This window comes from Thermobia domestica, chromosome 12 (assembly GCF_964235325.1).
Source record: "Thermobia domestica chromosome 12, izTheDome1.hap1.1, whole genome shotgun sequence".
NCBI lineage: Eukaryota > Metazoa > Arthropoda > Insecta > Zygentoma > Lepismatidae > Thermobia > Thermobia domestica.
The window spans coordinates 203,071,465-203,095,301 of NC_137465.1; the positions used below are offsets into that span (position 1 = coordinate 203,071,465).

The following is a 23,837-nucleotide window of genomic DNA, read 5'->3' on the forward strand; positions in this document are numbered from 1 at the left end:
ATTATTTCAATCGTGGTCACATATCTAGTATCGAAAACACGTTTATAAAGGTCTGGTGTTGTGAAAAAGATGACGTAGTTCACCACCATGAGATAAAGAATACAGAAGGCGGTCTGAGTTAGGCTCCTCTAAATTTGGGAAAATTTGATAGCTAAAACACTTCTGGAAGTCAATCTTGTCTAAATTTTAATATTTTGGTCAACCTGAATAAGTAGAAGAAAAAGGAAAAGAAAAAAAAAAAAATCGAGGAGCCTGACTTCAAAATTAATTTAAACACCGTTAGGCCCAAGGCCGCCAAGTACCATCTCCGCCATTACTGGTGAAGTATAGTGATGGCAAGGGGGATGTAATTCTTCAAAGTTGACGACAATGGGCCACACGGACGGTCTCCTACGACTGTAGGGTATCGAACTGGTGATCCAGTGGCATCAATTCTTTTGAAGTTTAAGAAGTGGATATACGAAATCTGCCTATTGAACTGAAAGATTGGACTTGCATAATCTGTGGAACTTCCTAACTGGTAATATCTTTTCTTTGTTTTTCCTTGTTTAATCATGAAGTGCTTCAAGATTACTATGCGTAGTTAAATCGAAAAGCGTTACGTGTCTTTCAAGCTCATTGTCATAGTCCACTCATGTACTTATAATTGCATGCCATAAGCATGTATGATCGAAGTATGAAATCTTATGTACTTGATACGTGAACCTGAAAATCTTGTGGGTTGATACGGTAAAACTTTACTTTGCACGCACTCTTCCAGAGTAATGTACTGTAAGATTTTGAATGTTTAGGTTAGGTAGTAATGTACTTTGAGAATATTTTTTTTTAAACGTTTAGGTTAGGTAAAATTTAGTTAAACGCATGTCCCTTGATGATGTTTATTTTGTGAAATATTTGCTGTAGGTTTAGGTTAGGTAAAATTTGAATGTGTGAACCATAATAGTTATGTTGATTAGGTTAGGAAATTAAATTTTGTCCGTGCTTTCGAATCTAAGATGTGTCTGTAGGTAGGTTAAATCTGAATTTAAAGAAAATGTGTCCCATAATATTTTGGTTAGGTTAGAGAATTTAATTTTGCCTGTGATTTCAAATCTAATATGTGCCTGTTGTTTTGCCATGTGATATATTTTGTTTTGCCGGGGTGAACTTTACTTTGAACGCACTTGTGATAACTTGACGGTTTATGTTAGAATATTAAATGCTCCGTAACGTATGTCATTGATAAGTGGTAATGATGATGAAGTTTCTTTGAGAGTGTCTCATATATATATATATATATATATATATATATTACTGTGTCCTTTCTTTTAAATATATTTGCGTAGGTTAGGGAAAAGTATATCGTAAGTGTAGAGCCGGTAATAATTGTACTTTGAACGTGTTTTCCATATTTTGCCGTGTGTCCTTTGATATTATTTCGTAATATAGTTTGTATGTGCGCTTTCCATATTTCATCGTGTGCTCTTTAATATTGATTTGTAATACATTTCTACATGCGCAATATGTGTGAAATTGGGGAAATTGTACTTTTAACGTGTTTATTATTTAGTGATGTGCCCTTTTCATAGTATCTCGTAACGTGCTCGTAATTTAAAATTCTCTTTCGTGTGTCTTGTCACATTGTTTTCGCAACATATATTCAGTATTGTAGGTTAGGAAAATTTAAAAGAAAATTTACGTATTCTTTGATGTTGATATCGGTCTGTGCTGATCCGGTGAAATTTTATTTGGACATACCTTTGGATTTAATATCATTATTTCTAGAACTATCACTTCGTGCAACGTTTTTTTTTTTTTTCTTTCGTTTCTTCCTTCGGTAGGTAGATGTTTACTTTGAGCGTGCCATGATTATAATTACGTGCCTATCCAATCCATTAAACATATATTTTGCCTCATCGAAACTAGTAACGTTGGAACGTGTCTCAACTTGCTTCCCCCAATTAGAATATGATTCCTTACGCGTATCCATCCCTATTCAAGCTTAACTGATTATGAACAGAAACAATAATAAGTTAAAATAATAATAGTTGGAAAGGCGTTCTAATATTTGAACCTGTCGAATAGATTTTTTTTTTCTCACTCACTATACATTTGTAAATATTTCATTCTTCATTGATAACAGTGTTTTCACGTTATATGTATTATGAAAATGATGAATAGGCTAATGTGAAGTAATAATACTACTTATTCATGTTAAGTTAAAAGAATGACGTTGTAGTAGTAATGATATGGCCTATGTTTGTATTTCATTTGATATGCGACAGGGATATCATAAAGAACGAACGCTCAATTAAGATGTTTATTTATAAATATAGAAATAGAGAGGATGGATCGCAAATTTTGTGTTAGTATTAAGAGTTTCCTATATGTATTAAAGTTGAGAATCATGTCTGATAATCTGAATATGTTAAACCATTATGATGACATAATTTCATAAAATGTTGATAGAGTATCTTCGAGATACTACGATGGAGGCAAATGTTTAATTTTTTTTTTTTGTTTAAAATGTTTAATATTTTTTTTTTTTTTTTTTTTTTTTTTTTTTTTTTTTTTTTTAAGTGTTTAATATTGTAATTAACGATTGGCACGAATAAATAGTCATACAAATTCAGCTCTATAATTTCAAAAGTAATCTATACAATTAGAATTTATGACAGCTTAATTTTCTTTTAGTACTAATTAAGCTAAACAATGTTGACTCTTATTCTTGGTTGGCCACAAAACAAGAATCTGGAAACTTCTGATGATAAATAAGTCTAATATAACCTTGATTTTTTTTTTTTTCAATACCCTGAAAACGTATTGTTATAATTGGCGACCTCAGCTTTAGGATATTTGTTTAGTTGATAATGCGTGTTAATTATAAGAGCCAAGGATATGTATTAATATTTTTACAATTATTGTTTTGTGTGCCAAACTGAGATAAGTATGTGAAGTAATGAGTGGATTGATGATAATGAGCTATTAGACGCGTGACCCAGTTCATGAAAATGAGTGAAGAAAGTCTTAGTGTAGATGGTTCTACCGAACATTTTAAATGTTGTGAAAACAAGTACAGCGACAGTGTATCCATATGCTGTGAAACTTGTAACTTATGGTTCCATATCCGGTGCCTCAATATTCCTGAGAAAGAACAGGAAATGTTACGTATCCCGGATAGTAATTGGGTTTGTTTTGACTGTAAGTTAGATAAGGTGTTAGCTACCGAAATTGAGCAAACCGTTGAGGAACTTGAAATTGGAATTGATGGAGAACCATTGCTTAAAACATTGATTGGAATAATCAAGGATTTGCGTACAGAAATGTCTGTAATGAGCGGTGATTTGCGAACAGAAATGTCTGTCATGAGCGGTAAAATGGATACCGGCATAAACAAGTTGAATAATAAAATAGATGCTAATAATAATGACTTAAGGGTAGACATTGGTATAATTAAAGAGTCTCTCTCCAGTGTGCAGTTGGATTTATCCGCTGTCAAACGAGAATTAGAACATAAAGTAGCATCTGAATTGTCATCTATAACGTCATCAACATTGACTTCTGAAAAAGAAATTAAAACTGTAACTGCTAATGATAAACTAGACATAAGAGCTAGGGGTTTATGTACAAACAGTAATATTGAAGACACGGATACACTTTTAGTAAATAATTTGTGTGGTGTATCAGATAAAATAAGTAATAGTTTAAATGATATGGCTGCGTTAGGAGCGCCTGAACTTAAGTCTCATATAGATGTTACTAAGGATAATTTAAATGATGAGACTGATGATTATTATGATGATGTAAATGTAGATTTAGGTTTAGATTTAGTATGTAGTAGTAGATTTAATGTACGTGTCAGTAAATATTTGATAAACGAAACCCCAGTAATGCATGATGATGTGAACAATAGCTCTCTTATGTATGTCGGTTATGAAAGAAAGCAGCATGACAGGGTAGCGATGTCTAGTATAGTCGATACGATAAAGGTTCACATACTGAGTGGTGATGATGTTGATGATTTCTTTGATATTGATGACAAAAGAGTAGGTAGATCTCAAAAGGGGAGAAAAGAGATGGGAAAACCTAATTTGATATTGTTTATGGATATTAATGTAAATAGATCGAAACTGTTTAAGTGGTTAGTAGGAAATTGTTCTAGCCAGGGACGAAGACATAAGCTAATCAGGATGAGTAGATCTCAAAAAGGGAGAAAGGAGATAGGAAAACCTGACTTGATATTGTTCATCAATGTTAATATAAGTAGACTGAAACTGTTTAGATGGTTAGTTGGAAATTGTTCTAGCCAGGGGCGGAGACATATGATAGTTGGAAAATATTGTTGGAAGTGGCTAGAAGCACTCCATAGGATAGGACAGGCAAAAGTCTCACCGCCTGTATTAGCGCCTCCTGCAATTGAAATTGTAACCCCGAATTTTGTTTTCTTCTTCTTTGTTGTATTTCTATTGGTTTAAGTTATGTTCATGATGTTCTATGAATAACGTAGGAGGTAAAATAGACATGCATTAACAAAATGGGGATTTTAGAAATTTGATCTAGAAACTTCTCTTTTAGTGGACTTAGTTAACATAAGAACTGAAATTTTGTAAAGGAGTGGCAAGTTGACTCAAGTTCCTTTGATTAGTGAGCATAATAATTTCAGCTTAAAGAAAATAAATAAATAAATAAATCTTCCGGTTTGGCTAAACCCGCGGAATAATTTCTGTCGAAAGGGGATTGTTAGGATTAACTTTGAATATTCAGAAGTTGTTTACGTACCAGTATAGTATGCGGTACCGGAAATATATAGTTTAACAGTATAAACCTACCTGTTAGTTAAGTCTGGTCGGGTCCAATGATGATTCCTCTGTCCTCTTCAAACGTACCACTTCGTTGTATCGCCGCATTCTCTAGTCGCAGCAGAATTGATTGATGACATTAACAATAACAATAAAGTTTCCCATTTTGTTAGCTATCTCGGTCTTAATTCGTGAAAACAGATTGAGCAGTTATCATAAAAAGGAAGTGGTGTTTGCTCAATTGGAACTTCTCTCCTCAAAACAATATTTTGAATGTAAAATGACTTCGTTTCGAGATGAAGTGAGTTTGTACTGCCTTCCTTAAAATTTATTATCGTACTTTATTCTCAAGGAAGAAAAAGGAAGTACAGCGAATCGAAATATAAGTAAAATGTATCTTGAACACAGGAGTCGAGCTGAACTTTTTAAAATTATAATATTTGGCAAACTTTCTAAATTTCTTTTCGTTCAGATAAGATTGACCTGTGCCCATTATATATATTTGAAATGCGGTTTCGGGAAAAAGATAGTCTTCCTCTAGTATACCAGTATTTATAGTTAAGAATGGAGGCTGAACTATTGATAGGTTTTTTTTTTTTTTATGATTTGTGATGTGCTTTAGTTCTACCTTGGACGAACATTTTATTATTTGGAAGTCACTTTGAAAATTTTTAACCTTTGGGAAATTTTGTACCGAAAACCAAGAAGAAACTTAGATCTTTCTTAGGTATTCTTTCTTGGCGAAGGAAATTCATTCCTCAGTTTGCGGCCTTAACAGCGCCATTTTTCGATTTGTTAAAGAAAGACAAGAAATATTGTCTAACTGAGGAATTGCTGAATAGATTCCAACAATTGAGGGAGTTGTTGAGTGAGCCTCCAGCGCTCAGTCAACCTAGTTTCGATCAACCCTTTGCATCACTAGAGAATTTGGCTGGCTATCTGGCTCAGTATGATGATACTGGAGAACTTCTTGTTATCGGCTATGCGAGTAGAAAATTAAAGTTATATGAGGTTTCCTATTCGATCTTCCAATTGGAGTTGCTGGCAGTATTGTTTCTGTGCGAGCATTTCTCGTATTACATTTTAGGTAGAAAAGTCACAGTTCATTGTGACAACAGCGCAGTGACATACGCTTTTACGTTACAGAACCTAGATCCCCGAACCACAAAAATTTTGTTGAAGTTACAGAGGTTCGATCTTCGGTTCGAGCACATAAAAGGGGTGGACAATAAAATAGCCGACATATTGAGTCGCAATACTCCGGAACTCCCTGCCGAACCTGAAGAATACCATGTTAATTCTGTTAATTTTGTTAATTTTATTTGTTATGATGAGAGTACGTGGTTCACTGTGAATGAGTTAGTGCAAATGCAAGAGGGTGATAGGTACTGTAACGAATTAAAAGCGAAAATGTCAGACAATATGGAATTTCGAATTCGTGTAGTGAACAATTTGGTCTATATTCAAAATTCAAAAACGAAACGTTGGCTGCTAGTGATCCCAGAGTTATTGATTGAGAGAACGATTAGGAAGGTTCATGAAACGGGGCACTTTGGTGTTAATAAATGTTTGAAATTAGTTCAAGAATTGTTTTTCTGGAAAGGACAAAAACGTACGTTCCAAAATTTCATCAATAATTGTGAATCGTGTGCCCGAACGAAGTTCTCCAATAGAATTATAGCTCGTGAGGATCTACATATTGAGGCAGATAAGCCACATATCAAATTATGCATAGATCTCGTGGGAAAATTGCCATGTAGTTATGGATTCTACTACATCCTCTCAATTGTTGATGTCTATTCACGGTTTCTATGTTATTTGCCGTTGAGAACTGCCACAGCTGCTGAGATTGTTCGGACTCTAGAAAAGGAATATTTCTATCTCTTCCCTTACCCAAATTCTATCATATCCGACCAGGGCCCACAGTTCCTCTCGAACACGTGGAAGAATTACTGTAAGGATCACCAAATTCAGCATATTTTGGTCTCTCCGTACAACCCTTCTGGGAATGGCATTATCGAACGTTCGCATCGAGAACTCAACCGAATTATTCGATTATTGTGCAGCCATAATCACACTAAGTGGAAAACAGTGCTAAAGACGGCACAAGACCTCTTAAACTATTCTTATAATAGCACCATTGGATGCACACCTGCCGAGGTGTTCATTTCTTTTTCAGCTACCGATAGATTTCGAGAAAAATTTCCATGGCCGTCCGAACTGAAAACAGTAGAAAATTCTAAACGGCATATTCAGGTGGAACCCCGTTTGTTATCAAAACGAAAGCGAAAGTCGCAAAATAATGTGATTGAAATTAAGGAAATGGATTTGGTTATGGTCAAAACCCATTTTCAATCGGATGCGTTTAAGAAGGTCACACACAAGTACATGCCTGTATTCACGGGGCCTTTTGTTGTGACTCGAGTGCATCACAACTCTGTTTCTTTAAAAGATTTGGAGGGGAGAGAAGTGCCGACTCAAAATTTATCGAACGTAAAATTGTTCAACTGTTCTCCAGAAAAGAGAGAAGAATTATTAAAAGATTTTAAATAGTCATATATATAAAAAAAAAAAAAAGAGATATAATTTGTTGAAATGTTTTAAGTAGTTAAAAAAAAAAAATTTTTTTTTTTTTCTTAAAGCCGCCGGGAAAAATGTAACCGACCGATTACCGGTTACATTTCTGTTTAAGTTGGTTCCCGTATTTTAATGTTTACCGGTGGTTTACGCAGTGTTAAAGTTGGTTATTGTATTGTAATACTGCGCCCTAATGTTTCTAAAGATTGTTTTTACGTTAATTTGTTTCGTTGCCAATGATGGTGCAAAGGGTGATTAGTCTTATATGAAAGATGCAAACACACCAATAATTTACCATTAAATTTCGAACTGTCTTTTCTGCAATTGCTCGCGTTACTGCACTAATTTCATTCATATGCTTGTATAGTAACATTTAATTTATACTTTACCTTATATAATTCTGTCAGTGGTTCACAGTTGTCATGCTGCCGATTATCAATTTGATGTGCATTTGTTATTTATTCTGATGTTCATTTGGTACTCCTTCTGGCTATCATCACGAGGGGGCACTCGAATCGCTGTTAAGTAATCGTTGTTGACCAAGATGGCGGACAAGCTTGTAGTTAGATCGACTTAGTGTCATGACAACCGCGTAAACGAAACCGGACAAATATAGGTGAGTTAAATTTTTTTATCATATTTAAAAATTATAGAATCCGGATATTAAGTACCATGTATAAATCAGTTTGTTTCGAAGGCTAAGTGTCGGTATTGACATGTAATGGTTATAAATATTATTTCAATCGTGGTCACATATCTAGTATCGAAAACACGTTTATAAAGGTCTGGTATTGTGAAAAAGATGACGTAGTTCACCACCATGAGATAAAGAATACAGAAGGCGGTCTGAGTTAGGCTCCTCTAAATTTGGGAAAATTTGATAGCTAAAACACTTCTGGAAGTCAATCTTGTCTAAATTTTAATATTTTGGTCAACCTGAATAAGTAGAAGAAAAAGGAAAAGAAAAAAAAATCGAGGAGCCTGACTTCAAAATTAATTTAAACACCGTTAGGCCCAAGGCCGCCAAGTACCATCTCCGCCATTACTGGTGAAGTATAGTGATGGCAAGGGGGATGTAATTCTTCAAAGTTGACGACAATGGGCCACACGGACGGTCTCCTACGACTGTAGGGTATCGAACTGGTGATCCAGTGGCATCAATTCTTTTGAAGTTTAAGAAGTGGATATACGAAATCTGCCTATTGAACTGAAAGATTGGACTTGCATAATCTGTGGAACTTCCTAACTGGTAATATCTTTTCTTTGTTTTTCCTTGTTTAATCATGAAGTGCTTCAAGATTACTATGCGTAGTTAAATCGAAAAGCGTTACGTGTCTTTCAAGCTCATTGTCATAGTCCACTCATGTACTTATAATTGCATGCCATAAGCATGTATGATCGAAGTATGAAATCTTATGTACTTGATACGTGAACCTGAAAATCTTGTGGGTTGATACGGTAAAACTTTACTTTGCACGCACTCTTCCAGAGTAATGTACTGTAAGATTTTGAATGTTTAGGTTAGGTAGTAATGTACTTTGAGAATATTTTTTTTTAAACGTTTAGGTTAGGTAAAATTTAGTTAAACGCATGTCCCTTGATGATGTTTATTTTGTGAAATATTTGCTGTAGGTTTAGGTTAGGTAAAATTTGAATGTGTGAACCATAATAGTTATGTTGATTAGGTTAGGAAATTAAATTTTGTCCGTGCTTTCGAATCTAAGATGTGTCTGTAGGTAGGTTAAATCTGAATTTAAAGAAAATGTGTCCCATAATATTTTGGTTAGGTTAGAGAATTTAATTTTGCCTGTGATTTCAAATCTAATATGTGCCTGTTGTTTTGCCATGTGATATATTTTGTTTTGCCGGGGTGAACTTTACTTTGAACGCACTTGTGATAACTTGACGGTTTATGTTAGAATATTAAATGCTCCGTAACGTATGTCATTGATAAGTGGTAATGATGATGAAGTTTCTTTGAGAGTGTCTCATATATATATATATATATATATATATATATTACTGTGTCCTTTCTTTTAAATATATTTGCGTAGGTTAGGGAAAAGTATATCGTAAGTGTAGAGCCGGTAATAATTGTACTTTGAACGTGTTTTCCATATTTTGCCGTGTGTCCTTTGATATTATTTCGTAATATAGTTTGTATGTGCGCTTTCCATATTTCATCGTGTGCTCTTTAATATTGATTTGTAATACATTTCTACATGCGCAATATGTGTGAAATTGGGGAAATTGTACTTTTAACGTGTTTATTATTTAGTGATGTGCCCTTTTCATAGTATCTCGTAACGTGCTCGTAATTTAAAATTCTCTTTCGTGTGTCTTGTCACATTGTTTTCGCAACATATATTCAGTATTGTAGGTTAGGAAAATTTAAAAGAAAATTTACGTATTCTTTGATGTTGATATCGGTCTGTGCTGATCCGGTGAAATTTTATTTGGACATACCTTTGGATTTAATATCATTATTTCTAGAACTATCACTTCGTGCAACGTTTTTTTTTTTTTTCTTTCGTTTCTTCCTTCGGTAGGTAGATGTTTACTTTGAGCGTGCCATGATTATAATTACGTGCCTATCCAATCCATTAAACATATATTTTGCCTCATCGAAACTAGTAACGTTGGAACGTGTCTCAACTTGCTTCCCCCAATTAGAATATGATTCCTTACGCGTATCCATCCCTATTCAAGCTTAACTGATTATGAACAGAAACAATAATAAGTTAAAATAATAATAGTTGGAAAGGCGTTCTAATATTTGAACCTGTCGAATAGATTTTTTTTTTCTCACTCACTATACATTTGTAAATATTTCATTCTTCATTGATAACAGTGTTTTCACGTTATATGTATTATGAAAATGATGAATAGGCTAATGTGAAGTAATAATACTACTTATTCATGTTAAGTTAAAAGAATGACGTTGTAGTAGTAATGATATGGCCTATGTTTGTATTTCATTTGATATGCGACAGGGATATCATAAAGAACGAACGCTCAATTAAGATGTTTATTTATAAATATAGAAATAGAGAGGATGGATCGCAAATTTTGTGTTAGTATTAAGAGTTTCCTATATGTATTAAAGTTGAGAATCATGTCTGATAATCTGAATATGTTAAACCATTATGATGACATAATTTCATAAAATGTTGATAGAGTATCTTCGAGATACTACGATGGAGGCAAATGTTTAATTTTTTTTTTTTGTTTAAAATGTTTAATATTGTTTTTTTTTTTTTTTTTTTTAAGTGTTTAATATTGTAATTAACGATTGGCACGAATAAATAGTCATACAAATTCAGCTCTATAATTTCAAAAGTAATCTATACAATTAGAATTTATGACAGCTTAATTTTCTTTTAGTACTAATTAAGCTAAACAATGTTGACTCTTATTCTTGGTTGGCCACAAAACAAGAATCTGGAAACTTCTGATGATAAATAAGTCTAATATAACCTTGATTTTTTTTTTTTCAATACCCTGAAAACGTATTGTTATACATGGTAGTGAAATCCGGTGTTGCCAAGAAATTCTAGCTAGCTGACATTCTCGACCAGAGGAGTGCGTATTCCTCTCTGTCACTTGAGAAAGCTTTTAGCGAAAAAGAAAAAAAGTAGCGTGAAAACTCCGAATGGTTTGTGTTGTTTTGTTATTTGACACTTTGAGTGGAAAAATCTTCCTTCTTCCTTTGGAGAGGAACAAAATTCGAACTGAACGGCAGCTCTCGGCGAAAATAGGGGGTGAGCAACGTCACATGAATAAGGAATGGAATGTCTCAAATCTTTTGGCGAAGAAAAAAGTAGCCTGGAAACTCCGAGTGCTTGATGTTGCTTTGTTATTTGACACTTTCAACGAAATATTTCTTTTTCCATTGAGAAGGAATGATCTATATATGCAGGCAATTTGGTCAGTGTTTGTTTATTTCCCCCTTCTCTATATAGAAAGAAAGCACCCACATGTGTAAGCCATTAATCACATTATAATGGGAACCAAAGCTATGGCAACGTCGTTGAACATAAGTTAAGTTACAATGTCACTAGTAAGAGGATATGATTGTTTGGACAGTTCCGATTACCACCCACTAAGGTTTTTAAGATTCTGCTAGTTCTATAGTTACAGTTACCAAAAGATTTTGCTGTAAGTGTTGCAGAAGCTAAGAAAAGCAATAATCATTATTTCAAAAATCTGCAAATATGTCATTTAAAATAGTATAGCAGTTTCTAACTAAGTTCTTCATATCTTCAGAAGGTTTGAGATAACAGATTTCTGTAAACGCTATTATGTTCTTTATATTCATTGAAAATCATCTACGTGATGGGATGTTACTTATCTACGCACTTTTCGGAAATAGAGCCCTTGAAAATTATCAAATTTTCAAATCAATGTAACTTTGTTCTTTTTCATTCAAAATGTGTCATATTATGATCATAGAATTCGATACAAGATACTTTGGATTGAATTGCCTATTTCATCTGATTTGCGTTACTTCTGATATAGAGACCTCCAAAATTTTAATGTTTGTGAATTGTAGCATACTTAGTTTGCAACACTGAACAAAACATACTATATATATAAAGTTTTCGTTTAATGTATTGATTTGCAATATGTAATAATCAGATACAGCGCCATAAAAATACGACTTTAAGTTAAGTTGACAACATTGTTAATCTAGTGGTGTTGAAGAGTATGTCGTACAATGTTTCCCTGTCGATAATTGCATCGGACAAAATTTCATTGTTTTCATTTTAAAAGTTATAAGGCTTTTCCAACATAAATGGTGTAGCCTGTAAGAGAAAGAAATAATTTTTTCTTGTATACGTCTATACCCACATACACACACATACAAAAAAAAAAAAAAAAAATCCATTTTGTAGACTGACTCTTCCTCCTAAGTTGGATATTCTCTTTATGTAATGAAAGCATGTCGCTTATGTATAAAGATGAGTTATAAATATTCAGTATTCTTGTAAACATATTTGTATTACAATACAGTGAAAACAAGATAACATTCCGAGTATAGCCTCGCATGTTAGACTGTCCGTAGTCACCTTCGTAGCAGTTCCTCGATATCACGTCTTGTTCTAGAGGCACTATTTCCACTTCCTGCTGGATGGTGAGACATCGTAATTTTAGGAAGTGCGTCATTAATCCGAAGGGGCAAGGTCAGGACTATAGGCATTAGTTTGATGTCATCAAGTTCCTGAAATTTTTGTTGCGTTTTTCGAGCCGAGTGGGGGTATTGTGTTATCCTGTTGCAGCGGCGCTTTCGATTCATTAATACATGATATTTTTGGCGAAGTGCAGCATGCATCCTCTCCATCTGTTCAGAATAAAGGCCAGTATTGATGGTACGACCGTTAGGAACGAACTCTAACTGAATTACTCCTCCATAGTTCGCTCCACACAGAGCATGACTTTATAGTCGTAGTCAACCACTTCTTTTATACATTTGAATTTCGGAAAAACATCCATTTTTCGTAGCGTATGACAACCCCTTTTAGGAAACACGTCACGCGCATTGTGCATCAGTTGTTGGCAGACATCCACTCTCCTTTAGGGCTGAGCTGACGTCAACTCATATGGCACAATGGGGCAGCTCTTGATGGTTTTGTCGAGTTCGTGAAGGTGACGCACTACAGTGGACTGGAATATGCCTTGACTTGATTTGATTTTGAGTTTAACGTCCCGTTCAGCAGCGAGGCTATATGAGACGTGGACCTACTTATTAACGTGGAATCCGAACCACATGAGCTCCCGCCGGGAATTGAAGCCTGGTCTCCCACGCCAAAGGCGCGTACGCTAACCGCTTAACCACGAATGAGCTTGGGATATGCCAAATTAGTTTGATGATCGTCGTGTGATGGTGAATGGATTTTCCTCAATGGCTTGTCGTATTACCGCAGAATCTGTTATCCTGGGTCCTCAGGACTTTGGCTGATCTTTGACGTTTCTACTCCCTGCACGAAATTTCTGCAACCACCGAATTGCTGTGCTGTGATCCACTGCACCTTCCTGTGTCGCAAACAAATGTTTTTAGTTGCTCCCGCAGTTATGCTGCAAGTCGAACTCATACATTAACAGTTCACGTATCAGACGTTGTTGAGCACTCATCGTCACAACCACTAAAAATTGATTAAATATATTGTCGGAGTGACGGCCTCCATGCTAAATAGTCCGTTTGCCACTATAACTCTTGGGCCAATGTGACTTTGAAGTAACGGTCGATCACGGTGTATGCATGCACCTACTGTTTGGGTTCTGGATATATTGCTAGACTTATGACTTATCCTTGTATTTCGTCGTAACAGAACTCGTATCTTCAAATGCATTTAGTTATACATTTCAACTCCTTTTTTGAGTTTAACATCTGCGATTATGCACCGAGGTTAAGGGACACCAGGGTTGGCAAAATTATTGAAAAAAAAGCAAAACCAGTTTTTTTGGTTTAAACCCGTTTTTTATTAGTTTAAACCTTTTTTTAAAGAAAAAAACAATTTGCTCTATGTATTTATATCGTATATGGACAGAAATAAGTTTGTTTCGCCTTCGTGTTATTATGCAACAACCGGCTAATAACGGAAGGGGTCACACAAGCTTAAAGCGGAATCCAAACCGCTTCTCGGCTTACATCCGAGAGAAATTGTCCTCCATTTGAACTCGAAACCGGGACTAATTGGCCACAAATGCGATACGTCTGCCGACGTACTCGCGAAGGACTCCTGATAAAAATAAGTTGTACTGATCTTTACATACTTGTTAATATAATTGTCAAGAGTCATTTCAGAAGGACAAAGAGATACACAATTGCAAAAGTGAAACCATTATACAGAATTACATATGGACAATTTCAAAGTACTGCAGAGTACAGAAGAACTAATTTAGTCCAAGTTAGTTCACTACGACTTTTATTAGTTCAAGTTAAAGAAATACGACGACTTACTTTGCACATCAGTAAGAAAAGTGAATAAAGATACGAAGTATTTGAGTCCACTTTGACTCTGACCCATTTAAACATAAAAAGATACCAAAGATACTTCTGATTTCAATAAATGCCTCTCGTAGGGTTTGTATGACCCCCTACCAAAAAAGAATGGCATTTCGATGTATTTTATCAGTAGTAAACATTATTAAAACGAAACAATATTCAGAAATTTCCTTTGATTGCAGTTGCATAACAATAATAACAAACTATAAAAATATCACAAAAGAAACATTCATAAATTTATATATATAAAAAAAAAGTTGCTTTTGTAGCATAATCTATAGATATTCATTTTACTCCGACCTCACTCACCCTCGCCCTCGTGAATGGAATTGTCCGTCGCCCTCACTCGCCCTCGCTGTCAAAGCTTAGCCTCGCCCTTGCCGTCGAAGCTTGTCCTCGCCCTCGCGTCATTGTGGGCGAGGGAACTTGAGGGTGAGGATGCCATCGAGAGGGCCACCCTCGCGAAGGTGAACATCTCTGGTGTAATCTCTTCGAGTAATGAATGGTGAATTTAGGTCTGAATATAATACGAATAATATACGGGAGTAATACGTGATAAGCTACAAATTTGTGTTCATCAAGATTTTACTAACACACATTTACGGACATTTTTCGTTTTTTGGTTTAAACAACCTTGGTTTAAACCAGGCAACCCTGAGAGACACAATGCTGATAATGAAATGGTAAAATGAAGAAACTGGTTGGAAACGAGAGAACCTCAAGAAAACCCACGCTCGCGGTTTTTGTACATTGTAAAACTCACATGCCGGCAACTGGGACAAACTAGGAACCTTATCCATCAGAAGTGAGCGTTCTACCATTGAGCCACCAGGCTCCCCTCCAACTTTTTGTATTTATAATCGTCTCCATTAAGGAAATCTTGGTATATATATATATATATATCCCAGGATCTCCTTAATGGAGAGATACAGAATAAATATAGAAAAATTGTATTTTAGAAAATACGTATAACTGTGAATAGGTAGAAGTATATTGCAAAGTTTGTTGCGGTAATACACAGAAAGACATACGAACACCGATGACTGAAGGAAAGGATTTCTCTTACGTTTCCTGTCAAGATCGCTCTTCGTACGAAGCATATGTTGAACAGTTGCCAAACATCGAAAGAGAGAAAAAGTGTTCAGTGGTTCAACCCAAATTATGAAATCGTATCCTTTTAAAACGGGTTACAAAGTCGTGTAAATTTGTTACAGAGAGTAATTATCCGATGCACATGTTTTGGATTTTCTTCTTATTTCGACATTTTTCATTGCATCTAATATCTAGATTTATATTCCAGTTGTTCTGTAATCTCTCTTTCCCGTAACCGTTTCACTTACTAAGTCAATTAAATGCCATGCAGTATATGCTAGCCGGAGCTTAAGCAGCACTCTGTACTTATCACTGATCTTTAGCGTGCCAAGTTTAAACCTTTGAAAAGTGCATACTTAACGAAATACTAACTTTAAAAAATTCAAACTTTTTTCCTTCGGATATATTTGAGAATAGTTGCGAAAGGGTTAAATAAATGCGGACTTCATCGCATCAGGAAATGTGGCTTGAGCTTAAAACAGAGTTTTATTATTCAATTGTTCCTGTCACTTTAACCAATAAAGACATTCTCTCTTTTTCCTTTTTACTTTGCCCAGAACTAATATCATTTATTACAGTGTGGAGAATACATTTATATGCATTATCGGTATCACATATTAAAAAATATATATATATATATATATATTTAAAATAGTGTTTTCAATTGTACATTGAGTCCAGTAACTTAAACACGTACTACAGACTTCTATGGAACACTGTAGTTTTCTTTCAAGTAATAGTTGAAGACAATGAACGCTTTATTCTGATTGGTTAGTTCATTTTCAAGTTCCTGACAATAGTAGCTTAGATCACGAAGAATTTACTTGTAAACAATATCTTACTTTTACTTCTTTCATGTGAGCAAATATTATTGTTTGGTAGGTGCGACCGGTGACAATCCAAGACTTCAAGAACGCGCTGCAGCAAGTGAAAGCCAGTGTATCGAACCAAGATCTGTCGACGTATGAAACGTGGAATCGCCAATATGGCTGTGGAGGCCTAGGACCTTAGTTGCTCAGTAAGCATGATGTACATAGATAATATTTTTCTATGAATCTAGTTGTGTTTTGTAACCACTTACATCAGATGACTCTAAATTTAGTGGGAACAGCCTCGACTGTTAATGAAACATTTGATATGTGACGTTCACTAAATACAGATCAAAATCAAAGACTAGATAGAAACAAAAGAAGCTGACGATAGTGGCCCTATGCGAGTAGATGTCGATATCTCAAATTTGGGAAAAGGAAGATGATTATCCTACAACGGTTTATGTATTAAAGAATAGTTTTAAGTTACGTTGATTTATATAGATAATTTAATGTAATGCAAAATACCCACTACTTGTAACAACAATACTGATACTGTAGTCTGTACAGTCATCGACATAAGTAAATGGCGTATTTTATATAGAGACTAGCCTTTGCAGGGTGTCTATCGGTCACGAAAGTCACGAATGTCACGAGAAAGTCACGAAATCAGAAAACGGTCATGAAAGTCACGAAATTTAGCTTTTGGGTCACGATTTTTTTTTAACTGTACAAATGTTACATTGTAAATACAGATTGGAAAATTTTGTTCTATAAAACGTCAAAATTCACCACCAAAATTGTCTTTGGTTGGGTTTAGACGCTACCAAATCGCAAGCAAAGTACGTTTCTATCGTATGGATGAAAATTCGGCCTAATTCGCTCTTCAAAATGTTAGAAAATTTTATGATTTGGTAAAGAAAAGGTCACGAAAAAGTCACGAAATTTCATTTTGGAATTTTAGTAGACACCCTGCTTTGGCTAGCTGGTGGCTCCGCCCCAGACCCCCGCCCTTGCTCAGCCTACGACCTCGTACCTCTTAAATCCACAATTCTACCGAATTTCAAGTTTCTTTCATGTTTCAACTATCTAAAAGATAAGATTTTGTATCCGAAGGAAACGCCCACTTAAATAACATGGATATTTTTCATTTCTCCTTTACACCCCCTAAAAACTAAAAGTATTCAGTTTTAGCAATTTTCCTCTGCGTTACTTCCCGAAGAGTACAATCATGCCAATTTTTATCATTGTAGCCCTACAGGAAGTGCCTAAACATTTTGAGGTGTAGAAGGTGTCTCTTATAAATAACATGGGGAAGATTTTTCAGTTCCCCATAAAACCATAAAATCACCAAAAACTTTTATTTTTGGTGACTTACTTAGGTAACGCTAACGAAAACGTACAAGCATACGGAATTTCAAGTTTGTTCCAATTCCAAGTAAAAACATGAGATTATAGGTCTAATAAAGAGCCCATTTAAGGAACATGGGGAATTTCATCACCCTTTAAACCCCCTAAAAATCAAAAGTATTTACTTTTGGCAGTTTTCCTGTGGGTTAGTCCCAAAAAGCTACAATCATGCCAAATCTCAACTTTCCACGTCAACCGAAAGGAAGTGCTCATTATTGTATGTCAGTGAGTTCATGTTGTTAGGATTACATAAGAAATGTTATTTACTTTTGTTGATGACTGCATTATGCGTATGAGAACAGTACAGAATTTGGTTTTCCTTGTATTCACACAAAATAAGATAAATGCTCGTAATAAGTAACTTAATAGTGTACTACTTGGGATCCAAATCCCAGCTGTCCTAAGGAAGGTTTTCACCTACATGCAGAAGTGAATCTAATTTTAATGCATAGGAACTTTTTGGACACCCCTGTATACGTTTTCCTGTTTCTGAAGTTTTGTTTCTTCCTCGCTTTACCTGTTATTTGATATAATCTAAAGATGGGTTGTTATAATGTGATGAAATGGTTATCAGTAGAAGATAGATGATCCATAATCAAGACGCCTTCAGTCCAAAATGTCGTGGAATAAAGAAATAGAAATTTAAGATAGTGGTAAAATGTTGCCATAAACGCAGTTACGCACTCATGCACTAAACTGATTAATTTCTTATGAAGACAAATAATTTAGAAATACGAGGGCTGTCCAGAAACATCAGACGTTGACACACTTAATACGCATCCAGCTCTGATAACGTGAGGTCTTGTACGCTTTTATTGTTCTTTCTGTTACGTGTTACAGTTTGCGCTACAATAAAAAAATTCCACCTCTTGTGAGGTGCGTTCTGTGATTAGGTTTTTGCTGGCAAAAAAACACAAGTCAATTGAAATCCATCGCCAAAACAAGCGCCTGGGACAACTTAGCGCAAAGGTGTTGTTTTTCACGACAATGCATGTCCATTTACGGCTAAGCATACCTAAGAGCTCTTGGATGGGAGGTGTTCTATCACCCACCATACAGCCCAGATTGGACATCGGGCGACTATCACCTCCTCCGAGCGATGAAGACATGGCTCGCAACACAACACTTTGATACTAACGCTGAACTGCATGCCGGTGTAAACCAGTGATTGAAATCGCAGCCGGCAGATTTCTGCCGCGATGGTATTGAAAAACTTGTGCCACGATATGATAAGTAGGTTAATTTGCATGGAGATTATGTGGAAAAATAGCTTAAGAGTGTACCTTTCAAATGTATGTTAATAGAACTTAGTTTCTTCATTCTGTTACTTTTTAGTTTATTTATTTATTTTAATTTCAAAAACGTCTGTTTCTGGATAGTCCACGTAGCAACTAGTTGACCTGCTTCTGTGTTAAGAAAAAGGTTCTTATTTCATATTTATTTATTTTTCTTGTAACAGTCTTAAAAACTGATGCAATTAGTATCAGTAAACTTAAGGTAAAATATTTTGATACTAATTTTCTCTTTCGGGGGGCGCGGTGGCTCAGTGGTAGAGCGTTCACCTCTGGTGCTTGGGGTCCCGGGTTCGATCCCAGCCCCCGCCAAGTGAACTTTGTGGTGGACAAACACCGTGCTCGTGGGTTTTCTCGGGGTTCTCCCGTTTCCTCCCACTTTCTTCATTCCACCATTTCACTCATCTCTCATAATCACCGTCTCCTTTAGCCTAACCGGCATAACCGTGGGACGTAAAACTTACAGATTTCATTTCATTTCATAATTTTCTCTTTCATTTCAATCTCAAGTATTAAGTCTGTAAACCAGAGACGACATTTTGTAATAAAAAAATACGGTGAATAATTTTATTAGAAACAAAGTAATAAGCTTACATGAAATTGGATTTAATCTCCTTCAAAGTACTATCCTTGGCTAGCAATGCACTTATCTCAACGTGGAAGGCTTCTTTTGGAAGGGCTTTCAGCTGCTCTTTCGTGACCCTCTGAATGTCAGGAACGTGTCAAAATGTTTTCCTTTAAGCACTGTTTAAATGTTTGGGAAGAGCCATAAGTCGCGTGGTGCTAAATCTGGTGAGTAAGGCAGGAATTTTTCGGCTAAAAACTCGCGGATCAAAAGCAAGGTATGGCACGATGCGTTTTCGTGATAGAGGAAGTCATTTTCCCGTTTAATCGGCAGGTTAAAATGCCTTTTCAAGGACCCGTAAGATATGTTTATTTCTTCGCAAAGTTCTTCTATAGTTATTCGCTTGTTTGAACGAACCATTTGTGCTTCTTTTTGCACGTTTTCAATGTATTTGACGTTGGATGACGTCCAGATCGTTGCTCGTTTTCAACCGACTCCTTGCCACTTTTTAATCGCTCATACCACTTGTAGACCGTCTTCAATGCCATTGCTTTATGTCATACCCTGATTCAAACAGTTTGCGAGCTTCTTTGGCACTTTTTTGCAGCTTAAAACAAATCTTAATGTAGACGCACGACACACACACTTAATACGTCCTCACTGTTCTGCCTCTAGAAGCCAACTGACACGTCACAACTCGTTCAAACTCTAAATTGACTATCCCAAAGGTTCAGGCTATGGGGCTTATTTGTTGAAATGGATAAGAGGTTGATAGGTGGCGCTGTGCAACTACATTCACCCATTTTTTTTAACACACCTTGTATATTAGTGTCCTTCGTACGTTATAAAAATGAATTTATTTAAATATAATATTAGTTAAAATAATTAATAGTTAATTAATAATTCTCGGCGTTAAAGTCTAGAACTGGGTTAATTTCATATCTCTCACTATCACTACTGAACTGCGGAAAGGATTTATTGCTCGGGCTCTTCCGAAGCATCGACTTTCGCACCATGACTGGGTGAGCTTTTGAGATAGATTGACGAGCGTAGTGTACATATGTTGCAAATAGAATGTGAAGGAAAACTTATCCCAAGCAATAAGAAAAATATGTATTTTTTCAATGTAGTCTAGTATGTAATCGCGCGCGCTTGTTGTCAGGTCAAAATTTGGAACATATGTAAAAGTGGTTATAAAAATTATTGTGACTGGTTTATGTTCTTGAAATTTTTAATAATATTGTGCCACGACTTACTGAAGTTCCTCATCAAAACTACGTGAAAAAACCTTGTAAAATGTAACACAATATCTATGTATTTCTGTCTGTGATATTTATGACGTTGATTTGTCATTTTGTTTAAATAAATGTTTTGAAAGTCCTAAAATCTAATTCTTTGAAATATTTCTGATGTGCCTTTTAAATCTGACATTCAAAACCAAATTCCTACCTATTCACACGCTTCAATTTTCTGAAGCATAATTTTCAGTTAAAGACATAGGTTTTCCTAACATTATTGGAGGGATTTATGCTAAACTATATTTCTATTTGCGGAAGACATTTTTCAGTTGCTGAAGTAATAACACAAAGCTGCAAACTAGCACGACAAATCTCATAATTGTTGTCTGGATGTCCCAATTTCAAGAGGAAAACTATTATACTTCATGCGGGCAATGGAAATGGATGCGTTCCCAGATGTTTACTTTTGTCTGCGAAGAATATTGATTCATTATTTGCCTATTACCACCAAGATATGACAACGGAGCTTTTGTTTAAAGGTTGTTTAAAGAACAGTTAATAAAAAAAAATTACCAAGGAATCAGGTGTGTTGATTATAATGGATAACACTAGCTACTATTGTTGCCAATTAGAGAAAATGCCAAACAGCAGTACGAAGAAAACGAAGTAAGTTAATTCATGAAGAAGAAAAAAAACGTTCCTCAATTTATTCCTACAACAGCGACATTGTTAAATATTGCAGGGCTCATAGCGAGTTACTATTTTTTAACTAAAAGTTACTTTTTTGGAAGGTAAAGTGATTGTGTTGTGTGATTTATGTTTTGCATTGGCGGTTTTCTAAGAAAAATATTAGGAAAATAAATGGAAAAAGGCAGAAACTTGTTACTCATTATTCTTCTGAAAGCTTCAGTATTTGTTACCACATGTGAAACAGTCAGCTTTATTCTCACTTCGGCTTTTATTCTTCCTAAAGCACAGTGGATGGTTGGTGGATGCTTAAGCTCTCAAGGTGGGGCTGAGAACCCTTCTGTGTCTATTCTTTCTTCTATCATAATAGTCTTTTAGTTTTCGCTCGTAACAGTTAACGCTCCGCTTAACGTTGGGTGTGTGTGTTTGTGTGGTTCATCATGTTCGTCTTGTGTTATGCTTTTTGTATGTTGTTCTTACGAGTAGGTGATGAATTTGAATATTTCATGGCTTTGAGAACTCTCAATGCTAAGTTAAATATAATGTCTGGGATGAAGAAATTCGGAAATAGGCCAGAACTGATTCCACTTACTCAGAAGCTTCTTACATCTGCTAAGTCTGCATACCGTAACTACAAAGCATACTTAGAAAACCTAAGAAAGGAGGAACTCAAAAAGAAGAAAAGATGAAACAAAACAACAAAGAGAGAGATGATGAAGAAATTGACAAAGGAAAAAAGGGGCATGATGAGATTTTGGTCACTTTTTCTTACAAGAGACCAGACCACTATGAGCCCTGATATTGTCAAACGTGCAAATGCCGAAAAGAAATATACGATGATATTTTAGCGGTCGGAAGGGCACCAACTGCTCAGACTGCCGCCCTATTTTTGTGTTCAATCCAATTGAAATGATTTAAAGTTCTCTAAAACGACGCATAATAAAACCCCAAACATCAATGATTCGGCACTGTGGAAAGCGTGTGTGAAACATTGAAATAGAAGAAAAGTTCAAGAGTTGGAACAGGCGTGACGATATTCAAAAAATCGTTATAGAAAGTGATAATATTAGTGACAGTGACGACAGCGATGATGGGATGAAACTGTAGGATATTTTGTGAAGGCCATAGTAACAGGGTCTGTGTTGGGGCCGAAACAGAGCATTTAATTGATGCACTTAGTTCATATATAGGGTGCAGCATAAATAGTTAGCCGATGTTTCTTTGCAAATTAAATATTTTAATGACCTTTTATGAACAAAAGTTTTACATGTCCAGAATGTACATACAAAAGCATTACATATGGTAACTACGTCTTGAAAATTATGTCAGTGAGGTGTGCACCATGGTTATTCAAACAGATCTCTGCACGTCGCCTCACAGCACTCACAGCTCGTTGAACCATGTCCAGCGGGGTTTGGTGGATTGCATGTTGAATGGATTCACGCAAATCCTGTAATGTTGCAGATTTTATTGCATACCCTTGTTGCTTAAAGTAACCCAATAGGAAGAAGTCACGTGTCTATAGGTCGGGCGAGTGTGCAGGCCAAGGAACATTGCCGCGACGAGAGAGAACCCGTCCTGGAAATATCCCCCCCCCCCCAAGAATGTTGATCGATTCAGTTGCTGTGTGTGACGTGACCCCTCTTGTTGGGACCACATCCGTCTAAGGCAATGCCGTCGCAATTCTGGGAGTAAAAAGTTTTCGAGCATGTCTACATATCGAGCACACGTGACAGTTACAGTCTTACCATCCTTGCCGTTGAAAAAGTATGGTCCAATAATCCCGTCAAAATAAACACCATACTGTTACTTTAGGGCTATGAAGGCACTTCATGCAAAAACATTGGATTTCTGGGTGCCCAGTAACGGAAATTCTGCTTATTTACACACCTATCAATGTCAAAATGAGCCTCGTCGGACATGATTAACCTCTGTAGAAAGTTTGGGTTCTCATTAATCATTTGCAACAGCGTATTGCAGAATTGTATGCGAGCATTAAAATCCTCAGGGAGCAACTTGTAAATCATCTGAATTTTGAATGGGTGGAAGTGTAGGTCCTGGTGTAATATTCGCTGCACACTCCTATCTGACATGCCAAGTGGCACAGCATGCCAACGAGCTGAACACCTTGGACTTCTAATTAATTCTTCTCGAACCCTCTCTATGTTGCTTGGTGTTCTCACTGAACGTCGACGACCTGGGGATTTCTTTGATCTTGCAGAAGCCGAAGCTCGGAACTTTTTCACCCAATTAAGAATAGTTTGTCGTGTCGGTACTTGTCCATTTCTGTCAATGTTAAAATGACTCCGAAACTTACGCTGCGTAATTGTTGCAGTCTTTGTTCTTGAAGAAAACTCCACTGCGAAAGCGCGATGTTCGTCCG

General features: G+C 35.8%; 1 protein-coding gene across 1 annotated transcript in view; it reads left to right on the top strand.

Annotated features, from left to right (window-relative positions):
* LOC145666942 (fidgetin-like protein 1) overlaps nucleotides 1-20,915 on the top strand; it is a 57,999-nt gene extending 37,084 nt beyond the window's left edge. The window contains exon 12 of the mRNA XM_081734561.1: nucleotides 16,336-20,915. Within this exon, the coding sequence (XP_081590687.1) occupies nucleotides 16,336-16,464 (129 nt within the window). The 3' untranslated portion in view covers nucleotides 16,465-20,915. The remainder of the gene's footprint in view (nucleotides 1-16,335) is intronic.
* Nucleotides 20,916-23,837: the final 2,922 nt, after the last annotated feature.